Source organism: Ursus americanus, chromosome 16 (assembly GCF_024610735.1).
Source record: "Ursus americanus isolate L20-20 chromosome 16, mUrsAme1.1.p, whole genome shotgun sequence".
NCBI classification, from domain to species: Eukaryota; Metazoa; Chordata; class Mammalia; order Carnivora; family Ursidae; genus Ursus; species Ursus americanus.
Window position 1 is genome coordinate 37,049,562 of NC_142142.1, and position 20,880 is coordinate 37,070,441.

General features: G+C 45.1%; 1 protein-coding gene across 1 annotated transcript in view; it reads left to right on the forward strand.

The window, feature by feature from the left end:
* The first annotated feature begins 11,533 nt into the window (after positions 1–11,533).
* The window catches only part of OPCML (opioid binding protein/cell adhesion molecule like), a 491,906-nt gene continuing 482,559 nt past the window's right edge, over positions 11,534–20,880 (forward strand). Inside the window, exon 1 of the mRNA XM_045790840.2 lies at positions 11,534–12,527. Coding sequence (XP_045646796.2) covers positions 12,361–12,527 — 167 coding nt within the window. The 5' untranslated portion in view covers positions 11,534–12,360. The remainder of the gene's footprint in view (positions 12,528–20,880) is intronic.

The window sequence follows — 20,880 nt, forward strand, 5'->3', positions numbered from 1 at the left end:
AGCAGCAGTAGGAATAGTAGATTCTAAGTTCTCTCTCTGATGTTTTATACCTAGTAGTTCAATCTTTCTGATACAAGTCAAGAGGTCCAAGCAGTGTGTTTAAACTCAGTTTTAGAGCCAAAATGGACACACGTTTCCCTACTTCCATTCCTTAACTGATGGTTGGAGTTTCGCCACATAACAGTTAGTCTGTTCGATGATGTTCTGTTCTGAAGCATAATACAGGCAATCACCCAATTTCATTTTGAAGGAACAACTGAGATCACTACATACCAGATGAGACCGGGCTGGGTTCTCCCCCAACCCCCGTTCTAAGAGTTTGCCTTGAAGTATCTTCTCCTAATTTCCCCTCTATCTCCCCAGATTCAAGGTAGCACTTCTCAGTCCGTGCCTGCACGTGGTCTCAGTGTATGCAGATTCTGAGTTTTCCCAAAGTAGATCCTGGTATGTTGAAGCCGCGTGCACACTTATGCCTCTTCCAAAGTTATTTTTCACCTTTCTGTCGTCCATTTTCTCTCTGTGTGGCTTCCGAGTCCTTGTTTCTTTTCTTCTTTTCTTTCTTTCTTTTTTTTTTTTTTTTTAGCGAACAGTACAATCGTCTTTTATTGTTTTCAATAACTGACAAACAAATTTGGTCCCTTTTCTGATCATTTTTAGGTATTTATAACATCTGAAAATCAACTTTCTATCAATCAGGACACACTGCAATGAATACCGGTTGAACAGGGAGGAATATTTAAGCGCGGACTACTTTTTGAGGTAGCCTATTAATCAACAATTTTATATTACAATAACTTGAGTCCTTGTTTCTGTCCACCCTGCTTTAGGGCCTCTTCCCCACTTACAAAAGGGAACAACACATTGCATTTTCCACCAAATACATTCACATCAACACACTAACTCTTCGAGTGTTTTGCGATTATGGAATTCCTTCATCTCTAACTCGGCTTTGGCTTTTGAGAAAGAAGTTAGGCATTAGCTCGCCCAGGGTAAAACTATCTGGGGGAGTGTGGAGCAGACTTTTCCTCTCCTCCTTTTTCTATGTTGTCCCTGAGGGAATATTTGTTTTAAACCTTTCAGAGGTGTTGCTTCAAAGAGAGATTGAGATGTATAATAGTTAATTTTATATGTCAACTTGGTTAGGCCACAGTACGCAGATAGAGTCAAACATTATTCTAGAAAAAAACTGACCTCCCTTGAGAAACAGGGAATTCCACTAGGACACGGCCTTCTGATTTGAACTGTAGCATTAACTCTTCCCTGGGTCTCAGGCCTGCTGGTCTACCCCAAACACTTTGGACTTGCTAGCTTCTATAATCATGTAAATTAATTCCTTAAGACAGACAGACAGACAGACAGACACACACACACACACACACACACACACGTGCACATATAGGAAAGCAAGAGAAAGAGAAGAAGAGGGAAAGGGAAGGAGAGGTAACATATATGTAAAAGCCTACTGAGTCCATTTCTCTGGAGAGTTCTGACTCCTACAAGCTGCTTGGACCCATGTTCTCTATCCCTGTCATTCCCATTTCTTTCCTTGTCTTCTGCTTTTGCTTTGCTGCTTCCTTTCCCTTTCTCTTTCCCAAGACTTCCTGATGCCTGGAGGGAGGGAAGATCAAACGTTGATTCTGTGTTCCCCCTTCCCAGACCCCTGGATTGCATTTCTCACCATCACAGGCATTTCAGAGTCTCATGACCCGGAGAGGTTTCTTTCTTTACTGTTTTTTTTTTTTTTTTTTTTTTTCATGTCTCAGCCTTTGTGACACTGAATCCATCCAGCAAGGTGACCCAGACCTAGAGCAGCTGGGAGGAGATGAGAGGGAACTTTTGGGATTACAGTCAGAGAAAAATTTAGGTGCCAAGAGATGGGTGGGAAAGCAATCCTGGTGAGGAAAAGAAGCTGTTCAGAGACAAATCCCAGATCTCCTTGTGGTGGTGGTGATGGTGCTTATTGCCCAGCAAAATTTTAGAGATTGTCCAGACCAATGCAACTCAGACTCTTTAGGCCAAAATCCACAATAAGAATACATTTTAAAATGTTACCACACCACAAGTGGACCCGTGAGAGCCTAAGAACTCGTACAAATAAATGAATAAAGTCTGGACTCTGTGATGTCATAATACTTTATGAGAGGCTTACTCTTTATGCCAAGTGACCATATATCACAATGATTATGTAAATCACAAGCTATGCTTCTGATTAATATGGTTATGTTTTATTAATTAGGATATTAATATCTGAAGCCCATCCACATAGCTTGTTAGCCATGTGGTACAGCCACCATTTTCCTCTCATGAAGAGCTTTTTACAATATAAATAATAGTGTGGTCCAGCATCAGTAGTTTATGGGCACAGGGCATATAATTCTAATTCTTTTTCTTCACCTCAAGCTACGTTGCTATCAGTAAAATAGTATCCAAAGTCTAAATGAGGAAAATATATTCAATAATATTTGGTATGTGATTCTCGAATAGCTATAATATCTGTGAGATTGCTGGGTAAGGTTTGGAGAGACAGGATAATTTTTAAAAATTATTTATTGAATAAATATTTGTTGAAAATCTGCTATATCCCAGGAGCTGTTATGGGCACTAAAACATGAGGGGGGCAGGAAAAGATTTCACATTTTCTTTTTTTATTAAGATTTTATTTGTTTATTTGACCGAGAGACAGAGAGAGAGAGCACAAGCAGAGGGAGCGGGAGAGGGAGAAGCAGGCTCCCCACCGAACAGGGAGCCCGATGTGGGGCTCGATCCCAGGACCCTGGGATCAAGACTCAAGCTGAAGGCAGATGCTTCACTGACTGAGCCACCCAGGCACCCTAAGATTTAGCATTTTCTACTTTGAGTTTCTAGAAATGACTAGGAGCAATCTTTCTTCTCTATGCATCAGTGTCTTAATCTAATAATAACACCCTCCTAATAGAGGCCTTAAAATAATTATATTAAATCGTGAGGTATGTATTCTGGTGTCTAACACACAGTAGGATGATGATGGTCATGATAATGATGACGATGATGATGATGAAAGCCACTGTTTTTAAATGTTAGTTGGTTGATCTGTCCCTGAGTGGGTCCAGGGATGGAACTTCTAACCTGAAACAATTCATCCTAACACATCTATTAATCATTAACCATGTACAAAATGTAATTATTAGTGAAGGCAGGTCTACGGCAGCTTCAGGGAATTCTGAATCTTCAGACACTACTTATCAATATTCAAGTCTCTCGCGCGGAAGGGGAAATAAAACAAAACACAACACTAGCCTCCCCCAGACCCCCATCTCTGTCCAGTTAGAGCTGCACTCTATCTTTTCTCATTTGCTTGCAGGTGGGCTTGAAATCCTGGCCACATCTACTTTCTCCAATCCTTGTATTTCATCCTACGCAAGCTTGGCACCCAACTTCCACGGCCCCAGTGGGGAAACTGCTCCTACCAGTGTCTCCACCATCTTCCACTGTGCAAGACCAAAAGCCTGATTTGTCCATCCTACACCAGCCTGAATTCTCTAGTATTTGACATTATTAACTATTCCCTTCTTCCTGATTAGCCTCCTCCTAGATTTCTGTGAAACCATCAATCCCTGATTTTCCTTCTATTTTTCTAGTTACTTGGCAGATTCCCTCGTGGGTTCTTCCCCTCATCCCTTAAGTGTTCGTGTTGCTCAGAATTCACACTAATGCTTTATTCCTTCCCACTCTACTACTCTTGTTGACTGACTTCATTAGTACCCAGGGCTTCAGCTCCCACTTTTACAGAGATGATTCCAAAATCTATAACTGTAAACATGGTCTCTTTCTCAGGCTCAAAACCTAAATATCCCAATGCCAACAGAAATCTTTACTTGGATGTTTCACCAGCATTTTCCATTCGGCATTTACATTGATCACCCTCCCCTCAGTATCAACTCTTCTTGCTATTTCTCTGTTTGGTAATATCATCTGCTCAGCTGTCAACATCAGAAATCAAGTGGCAGCCTAAATCCTAAAACTTCAGCATTTAGGACTGAATTTAGGGCTCACTTCCTTTGAGCAGCTTTCCAACACCCCAAATCTAGTTTTGATCGTCCAACTCTGAGACAATGAGGCATCCTTGTATATTGTTATTTTAAATCTATATTGTACTACAACATCTGAGTCATTTGCCTTACTAGACTATACACTCCCTGAGGGTAGGTAGTATATCATATTGTTTGTATCCACAGGCCCAGGAAAGTGCTGAGATGTTCAATTAATATTGGTCAAAGGACCCCCAAAACCCACAGCACAACACTCAATGAATGAATGACGCTGTCAACAAAATAAACAATAAAAAATAAATTGGCCAATGAGATACGATCGCTTGTAACCAGTATATAATATAAAACACAAGTTCTAGCTCCTAAGACCAAAAGAGATCGGATTCATTTTAGCACGAAGGGGATGGAATCCAGGTAGAGTACCATCCTGTTTATTGAGCACTTACTATGTGCCAAGCCCTCTGCTGGGTATTTCATATTAAACTTGCTCAGGTCTTCAAAGATAGAAAATAGTGTTAATGTTGCCCAACTAACCCTGGAGGAAACTTGGCCTCAGAGAAGTCCGGCCCATGGCTCAAGGGCCCCGGCTCCTAGGTGGCGGGTCCAGACTTAGAGCCAGATAAATTGACAGGCATTCTCTCCTTCATACCTTGGTTCCCTGAGTGGAATGATCTGTTCTCCACCTATCACAGTGGAAGCAAGAGTGAGACCAGGGAGGAGTAAGACTATGATCACTCCTATTGAGCATTTAAAACACATGTTTTATGGCTTGTAGGTCTCAATATACTATTTTTTGTTATTTGATTTCTAGAACTATATGAGGTGTGACTATTAAGTAATAAGGCTGATTTTATTGTACGTCTTACGGAAATTGGTTCCTGCACAGGCGTCTCCATCCTTTCTAGAAGGAGGTACTTTAATATGGACGATGCCATATGATGTCCCACCCTTGGCAAGTTTAGGGGCCAGGGGAGAAATGAGAGTGTGGTAAAGAAAGTCTCTGTTGGGGATGGCGTTGGACCTTCTGCTGTCCACCTCCCTGACTTTCTACAGACTGTGGATAGTGGACATCAGTTCTCTCGTGCAGCAAATATTTGTGGGTATTTACTCTGTGGCAAGCTCTAGTCCATAGTAATCTGGGATGAGCAAGACAAGCACCCTGCTTTCAGGGACCTTGCCATTCTAATGGGGGAAAGATAGTTACGTGTGTGTGCGCACGTCCACACCCACACACGCACACGCACATGCACAAACACACATTTTGAAAAGAGAGTAAAATAAGGAGGTGACACATCAGCTGGATTCTACAGCTATCAGTAGATCACCCTCTAAGTCTTCGGGAACACCTCATCTATCTATTTTTAAAATGCAACTCCTGTGTTCCTTATGTGTATCTGTTGGCTTTGCTTATTTTAGCTTGTGCTGTTTTTGTGCATTCCTTCAGCTCTTTTGGTTGTTTTATTTGTTTTGGTTTGGTCAGTTTCAGTCATTTTGGCTTAGAGAAGAGAAGAGGGCTTGAACGCTCTCTGACAGCTGCCATTGCATCAGGCCCTATAATAGGAGCTTTCACATGTATCATCTGTCTTAATTCGCACAGCAAGCCTTTGAAGAAGCTCTTATTAACCCTGTTTACAGAGGAGGAGATACAAACTCAGTGAAGATAAGTAATGTGTCCAAGATCACAGAGCTCATAAGTGGCAGAGCTGGGATATGAAGCATGAATTTTAATTCATGCCCACCGCCGGTTCTTCTTACTAGCTCAAGCAGAGGAGTCCTGTGTTGGAAACGATGTGAAGTGGTCTATGATGAAAGAAGAACAGATTAAGATTCCGCTGACCTGAATTCTGGCCTCAAGTTAGCCCCTGACTAGGAAAACCATTGAACATATATTTGCCTCATTTGTAGGGGTGCAAAGAGACACTGGGAAGTGGAGTTCCTCGTGCCTCCCTAGCACTGATCACGTGGGTGGCTGTCATATGAGAACGGCTTCACGTTTCACAGAGGACACTACTTGTGTCTCATTCATAGTATTGTGTCCTGGCATCTGTTTCTATCTCTTGGAACTTCCTTGAGCCTAGAAACTGAAGGCCTAGTCCGTTCTTACCTCTCTGATCACTAGCAAACATTTCTAGTTTACTACACCGCCTTGTCCGGAGGTCCCTGAGAGAGCCAACCTTCTTCAGGCTAAGCTACAAAGGCTCCTCAATCGTTCCGCCCCGCTGGGTCCTTACTGATTTAGGTAGGTTTCTGTAATATAAATATGTATCCTGTACGGGCTTCTTGCTTTATGTTTGTTCCTAATGCACACACAGAGCAGCTGGGTACAATCTTTTCCCAGATAAACACAAGCTGTAAGTTTTCTTTATTTATGAATAACACACAGTTTGAAATTGCTTTTACAACTGGATACGAATATCATTAGGTAAATTCAGATATTTCTATTGGATCCAGAATTCCCCAATGGCCATCCTCCCGTAGGCACCTCCTCCACAGTGAAATGAAACCTTATTAATAACCACTTTTGATCCTTAGGTGATCTTTAGGTGACTTCTAATTCTGAAATTAGCTCTTCTTTAAAATCAGAGACACAACTGTCTCATGTTACACACACACAAAACCTTCAGACAACTTGGGAATTTGCCCGCCTTGTGCCAGCCTGTCCTCAGCAGCACTTCAGGGAAGAAACCTGTGGCATTGGAGGAATTAGGTACTTCCAATAGGTAGTAAGAACTAACATTCATTGAGTGCTTATTGAGTGCCAGGCAGAATGCTGACTACTTTGCATGCAGTATTTCATTAAACACTCACGAATACTGAGTGTACTCATTATTATCAGTGCCTCTGTTGACAGATGGGGAAACTGAGGATGAGCAAAGTTAGAGAAATTGTGAAAAGTCACATGGAAATATTTAGATGTAGGATTAAGATGGGCCCCATTGTCCCTGTTCACATCTTACTACACTATAAAACAGGGCCTTTCAATTGACCTAGATGATGGCTGGTAAGTTACTATAGACACATGACTTAAACCTGGATCACTGGACTCTTATGAAGGGTAAATGAGCAGTATTTTTCCAGAAATGTACTGGTAAGTTCATGGCCTCATTCTAAATCAATTCTAGAATCTACTGGCAAAAGCTGAGATGTGGCTGAGGAAGGAAATCTAACAGACAAAATCAGTGGAATCACTTTAGGTTCTGAAGCTTAAGATAAGGGGCGACTATTTATAATGTATGAACAAAGGCAGGGGGCCTCGATCTGGGATGAGGGTTCCATGGATAACACGCCCCCCCACCTAGAATGAATTTTACCACCTATTTTTTTTTTTTTAAGCAGTAAGCTTTGAAGCAGGTTTTTGATGAGATGCTAGTGTTGTCCTCACTCCTATACAGTAAGCTTCAGACTCCTTTCTCCCACTGCCAACCTAACATCTCCATCTGGCTGTTTCATGGTGCTTTTTATTCACTCTTTCAACTCTGCTTCTCAAAGTCTATTCCTTCTGGAGACATCACCATCACAGGAAATTCCACCAGCCAGTTACCAACCAAAACTTAGGAATCAGGGGCACCTGGGGGGCCCAGTCGTTGAGTGTCTGCCTTCGGCTCAGGGTGTGACCCCGGTGTTCTGGGATCGAGCCCCACATCAGGCTCCTCCGCTGGGAGCCTGCTTCTTCCTCTCCCACTCCCCCTGCTTGTGTTCCCTCTCTCGCTGGCTCCCTCTCTCTCTCTGTCAAATAAATAAATAAATAAATAAAAATCTTAAAAAAAAAAAAAACACAAAACTTAGGAATCATCCTCAGTCCCTTGATCTTGCTCAATTCCAACATCCGAACTCTCAGAAAGTCCTAAACACTGTACATCCAAGATATACCCCTTACATTTCTGTCTTTCTCCGTCATCATTGCTACTGCCACCACTTTTTTCCTGTTCTACTCTTGAAAATCTCCCTGCTTCCATTCTGTACCCTTGCAAACCATTCTGTCCATGATAACTACATTTCATACTTCTCAGTCAGTTCATGTCACCTCCCTGCTCTAAGTTTTCTGAAGTTATTGCCCTGCACTGGAGCCATCTCTGCGTTTTCTATTATAAATCACCCTGAATATCAAGTTGTCTGTAGATCTGGATCAGAGCTCTAGTTTGGACAGGGGGCATTTACAATCTCTCACTCATGTCTTTCTCGTGTCACAAGTTGTTATCACAGGAAAGTGGGAGTTATGTTATATAATCTTAATTTGTGATTACGAAATGCTTCCAGTGTACAGAGTGTAACACATTGCCTCATTAATTGTCACCCTGTATTAATCACGTTTTAAAAATTTTCTGTATTTTATGATGCTTTGACATCTGGGAGGCTTGCTAATTCTGGAGAAACTGCCCCTCCCAGGGTTAGCTAATTCCTGGAGCTAGCTAGCACCTTGTCTTCGGCACACCTTTTGCAGGCAAACCAATCAAGTAAAAGCCCACATCCCCAACCTCCTTCTTTATCCAACTGTCACACACCAAGCTATTTCCTCTGCCGTAAATCACCCCGGGAACACTAGAGACTACCACTATAGCCCAGGGCCTGCCAAAATTACTCAAACAATCGGATCCTAAGTTTGCTCAGGCTTGCCTACCCAGATTCATCCAATCCTTCTCGTAGATGCTGCAACCAAGGCTCTGGGCCTTTGCTTTCTCCTGCTTCTTCTGCTTCTTGATTTCACACCCCCCCCCCCACTGCTGCATCCCCACGTGGCTCCGCAGGGCATGGCATGTCCTCTCTTCTTGGGAATGAACAGTAATAAACTCTTCTTTCAAGGAAGCTGTCTCTATGTCTATTAACATACCAGACCTCAAAACAAAATCTTGGGGACATCTCAAGGCATCCCCAAACCCCATGAGATAGGTATTGTTAGGTACCAGTCACACAGCTGAAGGGTTGAGGAGTCAGTATCCTAAGAGACAGTCCAACTTCAGAACCAACACTCCTAGTCAGTACTCTTACTTTGTCCTCAGATATTTGTCTTCATATATGTGGATATACACCCAAGAGGGCTTTAACTGGGAGTCTCCCCATCATGGTATTCAACCAAACATTCTTTAGAAAACGCCGAATATAAACCACATGAGTCCTTGTTCATTGTGAACCTCACTCCCATTCTCTTTCCTATTCCAAATTGGTTTAGCTTTCTATTCTATAAATGGAATACTGGTCCTAGCAATGCCTTACACATGAATGAAATCCCTCCCATGAAACTGTAGACTGGCAAAGATTAACATAAACATTAGACCTCTGCAGTTATTTCTCTAATTCACTAGCCCTTGAGTTAATCATTTATTCACCCACAAATATTGAACTAGGAAGCCAGAAGAAAATAGACACAATAGGTCCTGTTTTCTAGGACTCCAGATACCTATAGCTGGGGGAAGCCAGCCCAGAAAAAATTGGATACTTATCTCTTCCTCAAAAGAAAATTTCTTACATAGTATTAAGAATATATAATGTCTTGCTTCAACCTACCTCTGCTTCTCTTCTTTTCTTGTCCCTTCTATTCTTTTCCCAGCTGGACGTCTTCCCCAATAAATTGTCCCATTTCAAGCAATCCTTCATAGACTGAGTTAGCATTTAGCAACTGCTCCATTTGAGTCTCCTGGGGAGCACTAGGACCGGACCGACAGCTGCATGAGGAAGGAATGTCACCTGAGCCCACTACGACCAAGTGGCAAGAGTCCTGTCACTCCTATGGCAGACTGACTCAACCCCATGCCACCACCCCCCAGTGTTCAACACACCAACTCTGTAACTGAAGACAATCCTAAGCACAGCCTCGCATTCTCAGCTTCACTCAGGTTAAAGCACTAAAAAAAGCCTTTCCAGTCTGGTGATAATGGATAAGAACATCTCAGAGCTTAGAGGATTAGGTACGATGTGTATACAGAAAACCCAGGTACACTCAAATCTTAAGGAAAGATGTGTATCATTAAAACTGGCAGGTGGTTCCAAAATCAGTCGTTTGGCTGCTCTCTAAGGCCTGAGCCTCTCTTCTGGGCATCTTTTCTCCTCCATCCTTGTAGCCCAAGAGCTCAGGATGAGTGTTCTGCCCAACGCCTGTCTTTATTAATATCTCTTTTCTGGAAAGGAGCTGATATGTATTTTTTTTACTATATTAAAAGAGATATAGCGTACGTAGCATGACTAGTGACCAGTATTCTTTCTTCCTGAAGTGTGATGCTTTCATTAAAAACTTTAGACCTAAAAACGTATGTGGGCTCCCAAGTTACAAGGGAAGATGGGGACAGTATATATACGTGCTCTGTCCCCCATAATGGAGAGCAGTTACCCTTAAAGAGCTGAAGTAATGAATAAGAATTTAAAGCTTATTTTTGAATTAAATTCCATTGTTTATAACAAAAGGATTTGAGAAAGGATACAGTAAAGAAAATGTACATAGCAACCATTAAGCGATGATATAGGGGGATGAGCTATGCTTCTTAAAAAGCAGATGCTTCCTAGCAGAAGCTATGAGGTGCTTTCTGCCAGAAGGAACAGGAGAAACATGATAGGACAGGCCCAGGGAAAGCCTGAGTTCTCTGGTTAAGAACTGAACGAAGTTAATCTAAGCCCCAAAGAAACTGAGAGGCGGCCTTTAAGGATGCCCTGTTCCCCAAGTCCCCTCCCAATACCACTGTGGGGCCAATTCATGTTGTAATCATAAAGCCATAGATGGAGTTTCTGCAAATCAACCCTAACGCGCTTTAGGCTCTCCGTGTGTTTTTCCCATCTCTTGCTTCTTTACAATAAGCTACTTGAGCATGGAGTAGTTTGGGGACTATTCTGAATGTTGTGCAGTAAGAAGAAATTCAGATTTGCCAGTCTGGGAGAGAGGGGGAGAGAGAGAGAGAGAGAGAGAGAGAGAGAGAATCTAGAGCCACGAGTAGCTCCGAGGTGGGTCATCTGAGCAGAAAGCATACTTCATCTTTTTGCAAAAGCTCCGGGGAGCCCTGCCATAGGACTGTAGCTTGGCCGGGTGGCAAACGGTGGAGGAGTGGTGAACGTGCACACACCGGTTTAGCTACCTCCAGGGAAATGATGCTCAGTGCTCCGGGGCGGGGTCTGGCAACTTCTGCTTGGGCAAGGGGAGGAAAGGTGCGAGCTTCACTTTTCCATTTGCTGCTTCACCCCACACCCCCCCAACTCCCTCTTTCCCGACTCCCCTCCCCCCCGCGCCCCCCGCCTTTTGCAGGGGAAGGCACCATGAGAGGCGCGGCATCCTCTCGGCTGGCTCGGGCGTCAGGGGGAGAGTCGAGCTGGCTTCGGCGCCAGCCTCACCCCCGCTCGGCGGCGGAGCCCATGTGGGCACGGCGCGGCAGGGGTTAAGGTGGGCGCCCGCCCGCCGGGATGAGCGCGCAGTCCGCCCGCTCGCTCGCTCGCCGCCGGCCCCAGAGAAAGTGGCGGTCAGTGATGGAGCTGCTGCCATGACAACCCCGGCGGTCGGGGCCCGCGCGCGTCGGGGCCGCTCCCGGGAGGAAGGCGGCGCGGAGGCCGGGGGCGGCCGCTGAGCGTGGCGTCCGCGCGTCCCCGCGTCCCGTGCCGCGTCCCCGGAGGAGGCGGGGGCGCCGTCCGCCAGCTCCCCGTGCGCCCGCAGCCTGCGCCGGGCGGCGCTCCGCGGGCTGGCGAAGCGGGCCGGGCTGGCCACCAGTCGCCGCCCGGGCTGCGGTGGAGGACGCCCACGGCACCGACGGATCTTCGGGCTGCGACGGCCGCGTCCCCGCGCTGGAACTTTTTGCCGCCTTTGGGTTCCAGATTCGAGACTCGGACTGGTCTATAAATACATCTGTACATGTGTGTGAGCTAATAAAACATTTTCTCCTCTCCTTGAAGCAGCAGCCTTTTAGGACATCTCCTTTATGTCAGAGACACTTGCCTTGCTTCTTTGGGTTATAAACTTTTGATGCCAGATCTCTGCAGAAGGTGCCCAACTGAATCTTAAAGTAGCATCTTGAAGAGCGAGGCAGAGAAAGAGCAATCTGTGACCTTCATCCCTGCACCTTCCTCCTTCCTCTCCCTTCCCGGCTGCCTCCCTCCTCCCCAGGGGAGCGTCAAGAAAGCTCTTTTTGGATGCAGGAGGGGGCATCTGGTTCTGCTAGGCTGGAGAGCTGAGGCAGGATTTGAGGAAGAATCATTAGACTCCGGAGAGCCTGGACTCGTTTCTCCTCCTTCCCCCTCTCTGCTCTGGCTTGCTCCATCCCTTTCCCGGCGCCCCACACCACAACCCGAGACCCGCTGGTGTGCGGGGCGTGCACGAGGACCGCGCCGCTGCCGGAGTTCTGGGAAGTTGTGGCTGTCGAGGATGGGGGTCTGTGGGTACCTGTTCCTGCCCTGGAAGTGCCTCGTGGTCGTGTCTCTCAGGCTGCTGTTCCTTGTACCCACAGGAGTGCCCGTGCGCAGCGGAGATGCCACCTTCCCCAAAGCTATGGACAACGTGACGGTCCGGCAGGGGGAGAGCGCCACCCTCAGGTAGGGAGCTGTACTTCAGCTGGGGACTGAGCCCCTCGGATATGAGGATGTGGGTAGGGGCCAGCAAGACAGCAAGAGAGACAGCAGAAGGCTTGGGTGGGGGAGTGGGGCATGCGAAGGGCCCTTCTGCAGGCCCGAGAATTGCCCACTTGCGGACTGTGGCTGCTAACACCCGTTTTCCTGGACAGGTTTGTCATTTGCTCTGGCTTTTCTGGTCCAGGATCTGATCCAGGACACTGAGGTCCATGCTCCGGACTCCATGCATCCATGAGGCCATGGCATGGCTAGATTCACTTTTGCCCTGGCATCAAGATGAGAACACGAGCGCCCTGTAATTGCAGTACTGGGGGTTAGCCTAAGACCACTGAGAGCTTTGGTGGCTCTCTCACAGGCCAGAAGGTATGCGATGAGGCAAGGTTGCCTTCCGGATGGGGTGGCTTGCTCCTACCACAGAGATCCCTAAAATGTCAGGCTCTGGAATTGCCACTGCTGGGCTATGGCCGTTTATGAGTCTGCTCAAGATGCAGCCATCCATGTCAACTGTGTGTGGTGCTCCTGGGACCCCTATTATAAATTATGAGGGCAGTTTTATCTTTGCAGGCTTGGGCCAAGGAGAGGAAACATGTAGCTTTTATGCAACGACATCACTCCGGTGCGAAAAGCACAATAGAAAGCTTTTTGTTTTACCTTAATGAGTAACAGAGAATCATTTACATGCTCCAGGCAGAGGGGTGGAGATTCTTGGAATATGAACCTTTGGGGACTGGGCCTCCTGCAGCAGAGACTTTAATAAAAATGCAGCCACCACTTTCCACCAGCTCAGCAGATATCATCTTTTATCCCTTTAATGAGGCAGTTCTGGTCCTAGGAGACAGATTCAGGGACGTCCCAGCTTAACTCTGGCTCACAGTGTACACAGGCTGAATGCGTTTGCCCTGTCTATGACTTTGATGGTTATGGTGAAAATAAAACATGCTGTCCTAGATTCCGCAGCCAAGAAGCCTGGCTTCCCCAAGGAGCAGTTGAGGCTGGGGCTTCCTTCCTGTTCCTTTGGCTGCCCTGGTTGAACTCTCTCTGTATCTGGACAAGCTGCGCTCCGGAGAAGGAAAGAAAGGCCTCCTGGGACACTGGCTATTCTTTCCTAAGCTCCAGGCTAAGGTTGGATTCTTGCCACTTTGGGAGATTCTTAGCTGCATCTTCTTTTGAGGAAGAGAATAGGTTTCACAGATCTGTCTGCTGGTGCTCGGGAGCCCCGGAAGAAGAGAGAAAATGGGTGCTAGGGACAGACTCCCCTCCCTGACTGCAGGAGGGAAAACCCTTCAATCCCTGTGGTCACTCCTCAGCCTGTCCCAGACTAGAGTGCAATATGTCTATTTCGTTGCCTCAAGAAGTTTCTGGAGCCTATTCCCCGAGAATTGACTTATGGGATGCACATTGGTAGCAGAGCTGTGGGCTCAAAGATAGAAGTGGTACCCAGGCTACAATACAGGATCACTGAGGAAATGTTGGTAAATGTTAGCAGGTGTGAGGGGCTGTTGATGCTGCCATGCGCCTGTCTTTATCTTCTAATCTAATACTGGGGGCAAAGAGGCCCAGCACCGAATAAGGCCTCCTTGCTAAACCTTCCAAATCTTCTGTCCCGTCCCTGACCCTGAAAGTTAAAGCAGAAACTTAAAAACTCCAGCTTTCTGCTTTCCGGGATGCACTAAGATGATTCCACCAGCAGAGGGCCAGCTCTGCTCTGCCTTTTTTTTATTAGCTGCTGGCCTGGTTTCATGATCTTCAATTCAAATGTTCAGCAGCTGGGCTTGGTAATGGGAATGGGAATAAAAACGGGAAAAGCTGAATAGTTGCTTTTTGTGCTTTGTGGAGGAAAAAAAAAAACCTTAAATGTGCGAGTATAACTGTTATCTGTTACCTGATTGCATACTTTTATTTTTTAAAAAGTAAACACGGCTTGTGTTGATTTTGCCTCTCCTCCTCTGTATAATTTGCCCTGAAATAGAGTGAGCACATTGTCCATATTTTAATCTCTTTATATTCTTTTCCTTTTTACCTCTGTGTTCTTCTCTTTTATTACTTTATCTTCATTTTTATCAGGTGATTCTATTTTACATGCGTTTGCCTATAATTCGTTCTCTTCTCCCTTTTTTGTCTTCGTCATTTAATTCTTATTAATTTCTGATTTTTTTAAGGTTTTGATTTCACTCCTGTGACAGTGTTTCTTAAAACAACACCCCAATCTCCTGCAGCTCTCTGGGGGTCCCAGTCTCTCTCGAGTTTTGTGTGCACCTTTGGTTTATTGGCTAACAGCCATGTGCCCATGTCAATGAAAAACTTATTTGTCAGTGCTCCGAGGGAGAGTCCTGGCTTCCAGTCTCAGGAAATCCTTAGCCTCAGCCCCAGATAAATGTATCATGTTTTATTCTGTGTTGTATTTTGCTTTTAAAAGACTGTGATTCTTAAGTATGGTCACCCTTCAGTCTCCTTCAAGATGTTCTTTTGGGAATCCAGTGTTTGGAAATTTCGTGTTCTGAAGGCATCAAATGTAAAGGATGTATTGAAAACATCGAATGCTTCCCAGGTCCGTGAGCCATAGAAAGTCTTTTCGAATGTGGTTACCTTCGATCCAAACGTCTCACGTCTGTTTCTAAATCTTGACTGAAGTCACAAAGGAGGCCAGAGACCTAGTAGAAAAGCAAAGGAGTGGAGGAAGCCAGGCCCTCATTTGAATTTTCCAATGAGAAATTGCATGGCTTAGAGAAGGATGATGTCCTTCCTTAGAAATATCAGTTTTGTTTTGATCGGTCTTTGATTGCATTGAGGGACGTTAGGAAGTGGTGTGCCAGAGATGACACTGAAGTTTCGAACGTGGATAAGACTCATTTTATATAAGTGAGGCAATATTATCTTCCTCATAACCACTTCACAGGGCTACTTGAAAAGTAAAAATAATTATTTGAATATTGAGTAATTTTGCCTTCTTGGAAGAGAGATGATATGGGAAATGAAGGTGGTGTTCACTATGGCTGAATTATAGCTTCTATGAATCTGATTTGAATTCATTATTACAAATGGGCCCTCTTGGCCAGAATCATTTCATTACAATTATCTGCTGTTGGGTTCAAAATGTTCTGTGCCTTTCCATTAGATTAGATATGACAAGTATCTAGAAGTCTTATGTCTGAATCAGTGCCCACGTCAGGAAAGGAGCCCAGGAGGCTCAGTGTGGTCAGTTGGGTCCTATTAAGCCATTTCTGTTGCACGGATGATAGCCAGGTGTGCTTTCTTCCTGGGCCTCAATCGCCTCTAAATCTGATTTAGTCACTTAGTGGAACCATGTCACCTGTGTACATGAATATTGTGAGGGGTTGCGGTAGGATGGAGGTAGGGGTTGTTGCTGTAAGGGACTGGTCCACTAAACGGGAAAAGTTCCCACCGACACGCCTTTCTTTCTTTTCTTTCTCTCTTTCTCTCTTTCTTTCTTTCTTTTTCTTTCTTTCTTTCTTTCTTTCTTTCTTTCTTTCTTTCTTTCTTTCTTTCTTTCTTTCTCTCTTTCTCTCTCTCTCTCTCTCTCTCTCTCTCTCTCTTTCTCTCTTTCTTTCTTTCTTTCTTTCTTTCTTTCTTTCTTTCTTTCTTTCTTTCTTTCTTTCTTTCTTCTCCTTTTCTTTCTTTCTTTCACAGAATAATCAGTTTTGCTGATCCAGGCTTGCTCATTTGGGATTATGCTTAATAACTCTTTTTCTAAAATGTCCCTGCATTTTCATTTGGAGTTCTGAGCTAATCCACTTGGAACCAAGTATGTGAGGGTTAACTACTGCCAAAGAATAATCTGAGCCGCAGGATTTTGCCCAAGCAACTGGGGCAGTCAAGCTCCCAAGGACAACATACTGTTGTTCGCCTGGACGTTTTTCTCTATTTTGCACTCACCGTCAGCTGCTTCTCTGTTTGTGAAAATTAGAAAATTCAGAACAGCCACTAGGTTATTGGAAACAGGTGCAGCACTTCTGCACATGCGGTATTTACGCTGCCTACGCTGAATAAGGTCATGGGTAGGGGCAGAGTCTTCAGGAGATGAAGACATAAAAGGACAAGGAAGCAAGTATGTGTCCGTTAGAGACCCCTCAGGCTGTGATGCTGACCCGGGCTGTACCCTGGAGTTGCCCGGGATGCTTTTAAAAACTTCTATTGCCAGCGTCCCAGACCAATGAAATCAAATTATCTGGAGTTTGGTATCGGGATGGGCTTGTGAGACTTAAAAAAATCTCCTCCAGTATTTCTAATGTGGAACCAGAGCCCAGAACCACTTCTCTAAAGCCCTTCCCTGCGCCCAGAGCATCTAAGCAAGCAGGTGTCCGATGACCCTGCCTCCCCTTACGTGTCTCCTGCATGCGTGCATGTACCTGACCACCCACGGGCTGCCTGGTGCTCTAGAAGGGGCCCCGGGTCCAGGAGCCTGAAAACCTGGATTTGATTCTTATTCTATCCCTTGCTAACTACATGATTTCGGTCCAACTGTGTCCACCTAGAAGCAGTGTCTGCTCGGTCTGGGACATCAGTACGGAAGTAGATGAAGTCTATGGCCTTATTCTAACTACAAAGCAACGTATACACGCAAGTTGTCCCTGGAGCTGCGTGAGATTCCTCAGTAACAACCCATAATACTCTCAGTCTATTCCAGGTTTATGTGCTCTGCTTTTCCCCCCTTCCACCCCCATCCCATACACACCTTTAAAATGTGCTAATTTCTTCCCGCTTCCCCTCAGCATCCTGCTTTCTCCTTGAGGCCCAGAATTGCCCTCACTGAGTTCCAATAACACTTGCTAAGTATCTCGGGTCTAGCCGATACACACCACGGACCTTGCATGTAGGTGTGGGTCCAGGTAGACTGGGAGCTCCTGGAGGTTAGGAGCCCTGTCTTATGGACTGAGTGCAGATATCATGATGGACACAAAGGATTAAAAAATAAGTTATCGGTTGAATGCTTTTGTCCTTTTTAACAAGACTCAGTCTCTTATCATGTATTATTACCTCTACAGCAACAAAGTGCTGATATCTAAAAAGTTCCATTCTCTCGGGAATATGACGCTGGGACACTCAGACACAGCAGTTGGTTAGAGATCTTGGAGGCCTGAGGGACTTTTGGATTCTACTTAAATCCCTTGCCAGAAGGGACAGTTGAATCCAGCAGTGGTCACAGTCTGATCTGAAACTATGCAAAAGGCACGACTATCCCTGAGGGTAAGACACTGAGCAAGGCAGTAGGATTGAGAGGAACGTTCTTAGCAGCAACCGAGTAATATATTTAGAAGGGAGGCCTGTCTCTGTGGAGGTTTGCCTTGCGTGGACACATGGAGATACACAGAGCAATGAGGCTGGAGGGGGCAGACAGGCAGCTCGGTGGTTCCCCCTGGAAAGTTGGTATGTCAGCACAGGGACAGCAGCCTGAGGGCACAGGGCTGCCTGGACGCCAGCACTCTCTGACGTCATTGATTAGTTGGAATACGTCTGCCTCCCCCAACACTTATCAGGTACCACATGTCAAGGCAGGGGAAGGAAATTTTAAAGCATTCATGATATATGCTCTGTGGCTTTCTGAATTGCTCTGGAAAACTCAGCACCTCTTGTCATAAGCCTTTTTGTTCATTTTTTTTTTTTTTGACCTTTAAGTAAATTTGGCCCTTGGGTTCAGTGTAGCCCTGTTGTTCTTTCCTTCCAGCTTTTGAAAAGGGACTGTGCCCTTGGCCTGCTTGCCATGCTTACTATGGGGCTCACTCTGAGGGTGCTGGGGAAGACAACAGCACTGGCCCATATGTGTTACAGATTTGATGGGGTCCGGCAGTGAGATGCAGCGAGAGGAGGAGCCAAATAGGTCTTATTTGACCTTCCCAAGGGAGGACTTTAAAAATTACTTATTAACAGGAAGCAGTCTTCACAGTCAGGAGTTAAGAGGGAATTATGGACCAAGACATCTTTAGGGTTGGCAGAAATTTGCATTATCTATTAACTTCGGAATCAAGTGTTAACCTTTCTTGATTTTTAAAAAAAATCCAGACAAGACAGCATCAGATCATTTCAGCTTTGTTTGTTTGTTTATTATTTTCCCTGCAGGAAGATGCTATGGCTGATGCTGGGTCTAGCTGAATTGGAGAGAAAGCTGGCATGGGGTGGGCATTGGGGGAGAGGCTGCATTATCAGTCCTTTCCCACCTCCCGGTAAATGACACCTTCCTGCAGCTTCTTGTACCCTGGTGTATCTTTTTTAAGATGTGAAAATTGAAGTTGTAATGTCTCTGCAGCTCAGCAGTTACCCTGCCTCGATGTGTGTGTCATTTCCTTGGTAGAGAAGGTTAGAGATGGGACATGCTGGAGCCTTATGTCGCTCTCCCTGCAGGATCACACCACAGACCCTTTCATAAAATTGGCAAGGCGGGGGAGCTTTTAAAAAAACCACTCTGTTATCCGTGATTAAGTGTGTGTCAGGGGCCAGGCCAATTACTGTTTCATGTGATTTTGAGAATATTATTATCCCTAAATAACCGCCTCAAAGATTGAGATTTAGAATAGGTAAGTCACTTAGCTTTGGTTATGTGGTTATCAGGTGTCTGGGTTTGCTCCAAGAAGACCATTTTCTTCTCAGTTTTATAGGAACCCCCACCCCAACCCCCGCCACCGCCCCGGCATAGAGAACAGAGAAACTTCCATGTGCTGCCATCAGAAAGGACAGAAGCACCCTTCCTGGGCCCCAGACCTGCACCTGACCAAAGGTCAGGAAATCTGTGTGCAGTCCAGGGCTATTGCTGAGCTGATCTCCCTTAGCGGTCCTCTTTGCTTTCTGCTGCTTACCTGCCCTCACCCGCATGCGAGTCAGGGCGGCTCTGTCGTCCAGGGCTGGACGTGATGCACGCTGCAAACAGCACACAGTATGACAGCCGCCAGGAGGGTCCTGGGTACTGTCAAGCCCATCACTGGTGCTCCTCACTTTGGACCTGCCCTATGCGTTGTACCCCCCTGCTCCACGAGCTCCCGCAGTATGCCGGGATCTCCACGGACCCTGCAAGGATCCTGCAACTAAGACCAAATGGGCAGGTGACTCTTGACAGGAGCCCACCACCGATGCCAGAGCGGTTCCTTGAGAACTGTGAGGAAATGAGTGAGCTGGATGGAAGTATAGAATGAAGGGAAGTTATTTTTTAAATCCTAAAATATCTGTCATTCCATAATCCCTGTCCCTGTCCTTATATTTGCGTTTTGGTTTAAACCATTTAGCTGTGAAAACAAAGACCCACGAGCTTTGTACTCGCCTTGCCTCTGATTCATACCCTGGAGGAAATCATGTGACCCCTTTTGGCCTCCTCTTCCCTGGAGACCGCACATTTTGCTTAAATCAAAGAGATGCTGAAGGACTTGACCTGGCTTCCCATAAAAGTGCTGATCAATAAAATGTTTAAAAAATTAGTTTTGAATATTAAACATTTTCAGCGGGTCTGAAAATTTATGGCATCTCGATTAAACAAGTTTCCACTGCATAATAGGAACAAAGAATGTTCTAAGTGGTTGTTAAGTCTTTTGGCTAGCCCGCAGAAGATAATTTAACTCATAATTATCCAAAATGCGACACACTAGCAATGAAGAATAATAGGGAGCCATGTTGTTGTGGAAGAAGTGATTACACAAAAGAGAGAGAAAAATGAATACGATAATTTTCCATTTATCACGAAAGCCAATGCTGAAGAAAAGTAGGCATAGCAAGAAGAAGATAATATGGAAACATTCTCTCAAAGATATTTCTGAATACTTTCAAAAGTTTTAGAGCTTGTCTTGTTTCTGTTGTTCCAAATTCAATTTTAAGACGTATAGTTTTCGTTTTATTGGATTCAAGTACATGTATACATTTGCCACTTCTCTGATGATTGGATTTTTTTTCAGAAACATAGATGAAGAAAGGAAGGTAGATAAAGGAAATGAAAGACAAAAATGGAGAGAAGAGAACATGAGAGAGATTTTCCCAAGCTGTCAGCTAAGAGTTGAAGGAAGACACAGAGCTAAAGAGGAGAGGGGAAAGTGGGTACGTGTGAAGAAAAAAATAGCCTGAAGTGGGATTACCTAGTAGTCAAAGGTCGAGAAAAGAAGGAAGAAAGTGGTAGACAAGAATTACCGTGTCCCACAATATCTGGTATGTGATGTCTCCCTCTCCTCTGTCCAGGTCATAGGACCAGACACACACGGGTCCAGCGCCCATGCTAAGTCAAGGCAAAGAGCCACGTGGTGCTCAGATTCTCACTTGCTGCTAGGATCAGCTCTTTCTTTTTTTCTTTTCTTTTCTTTTTTTTTTTTTAAAGATTTTTATTTAT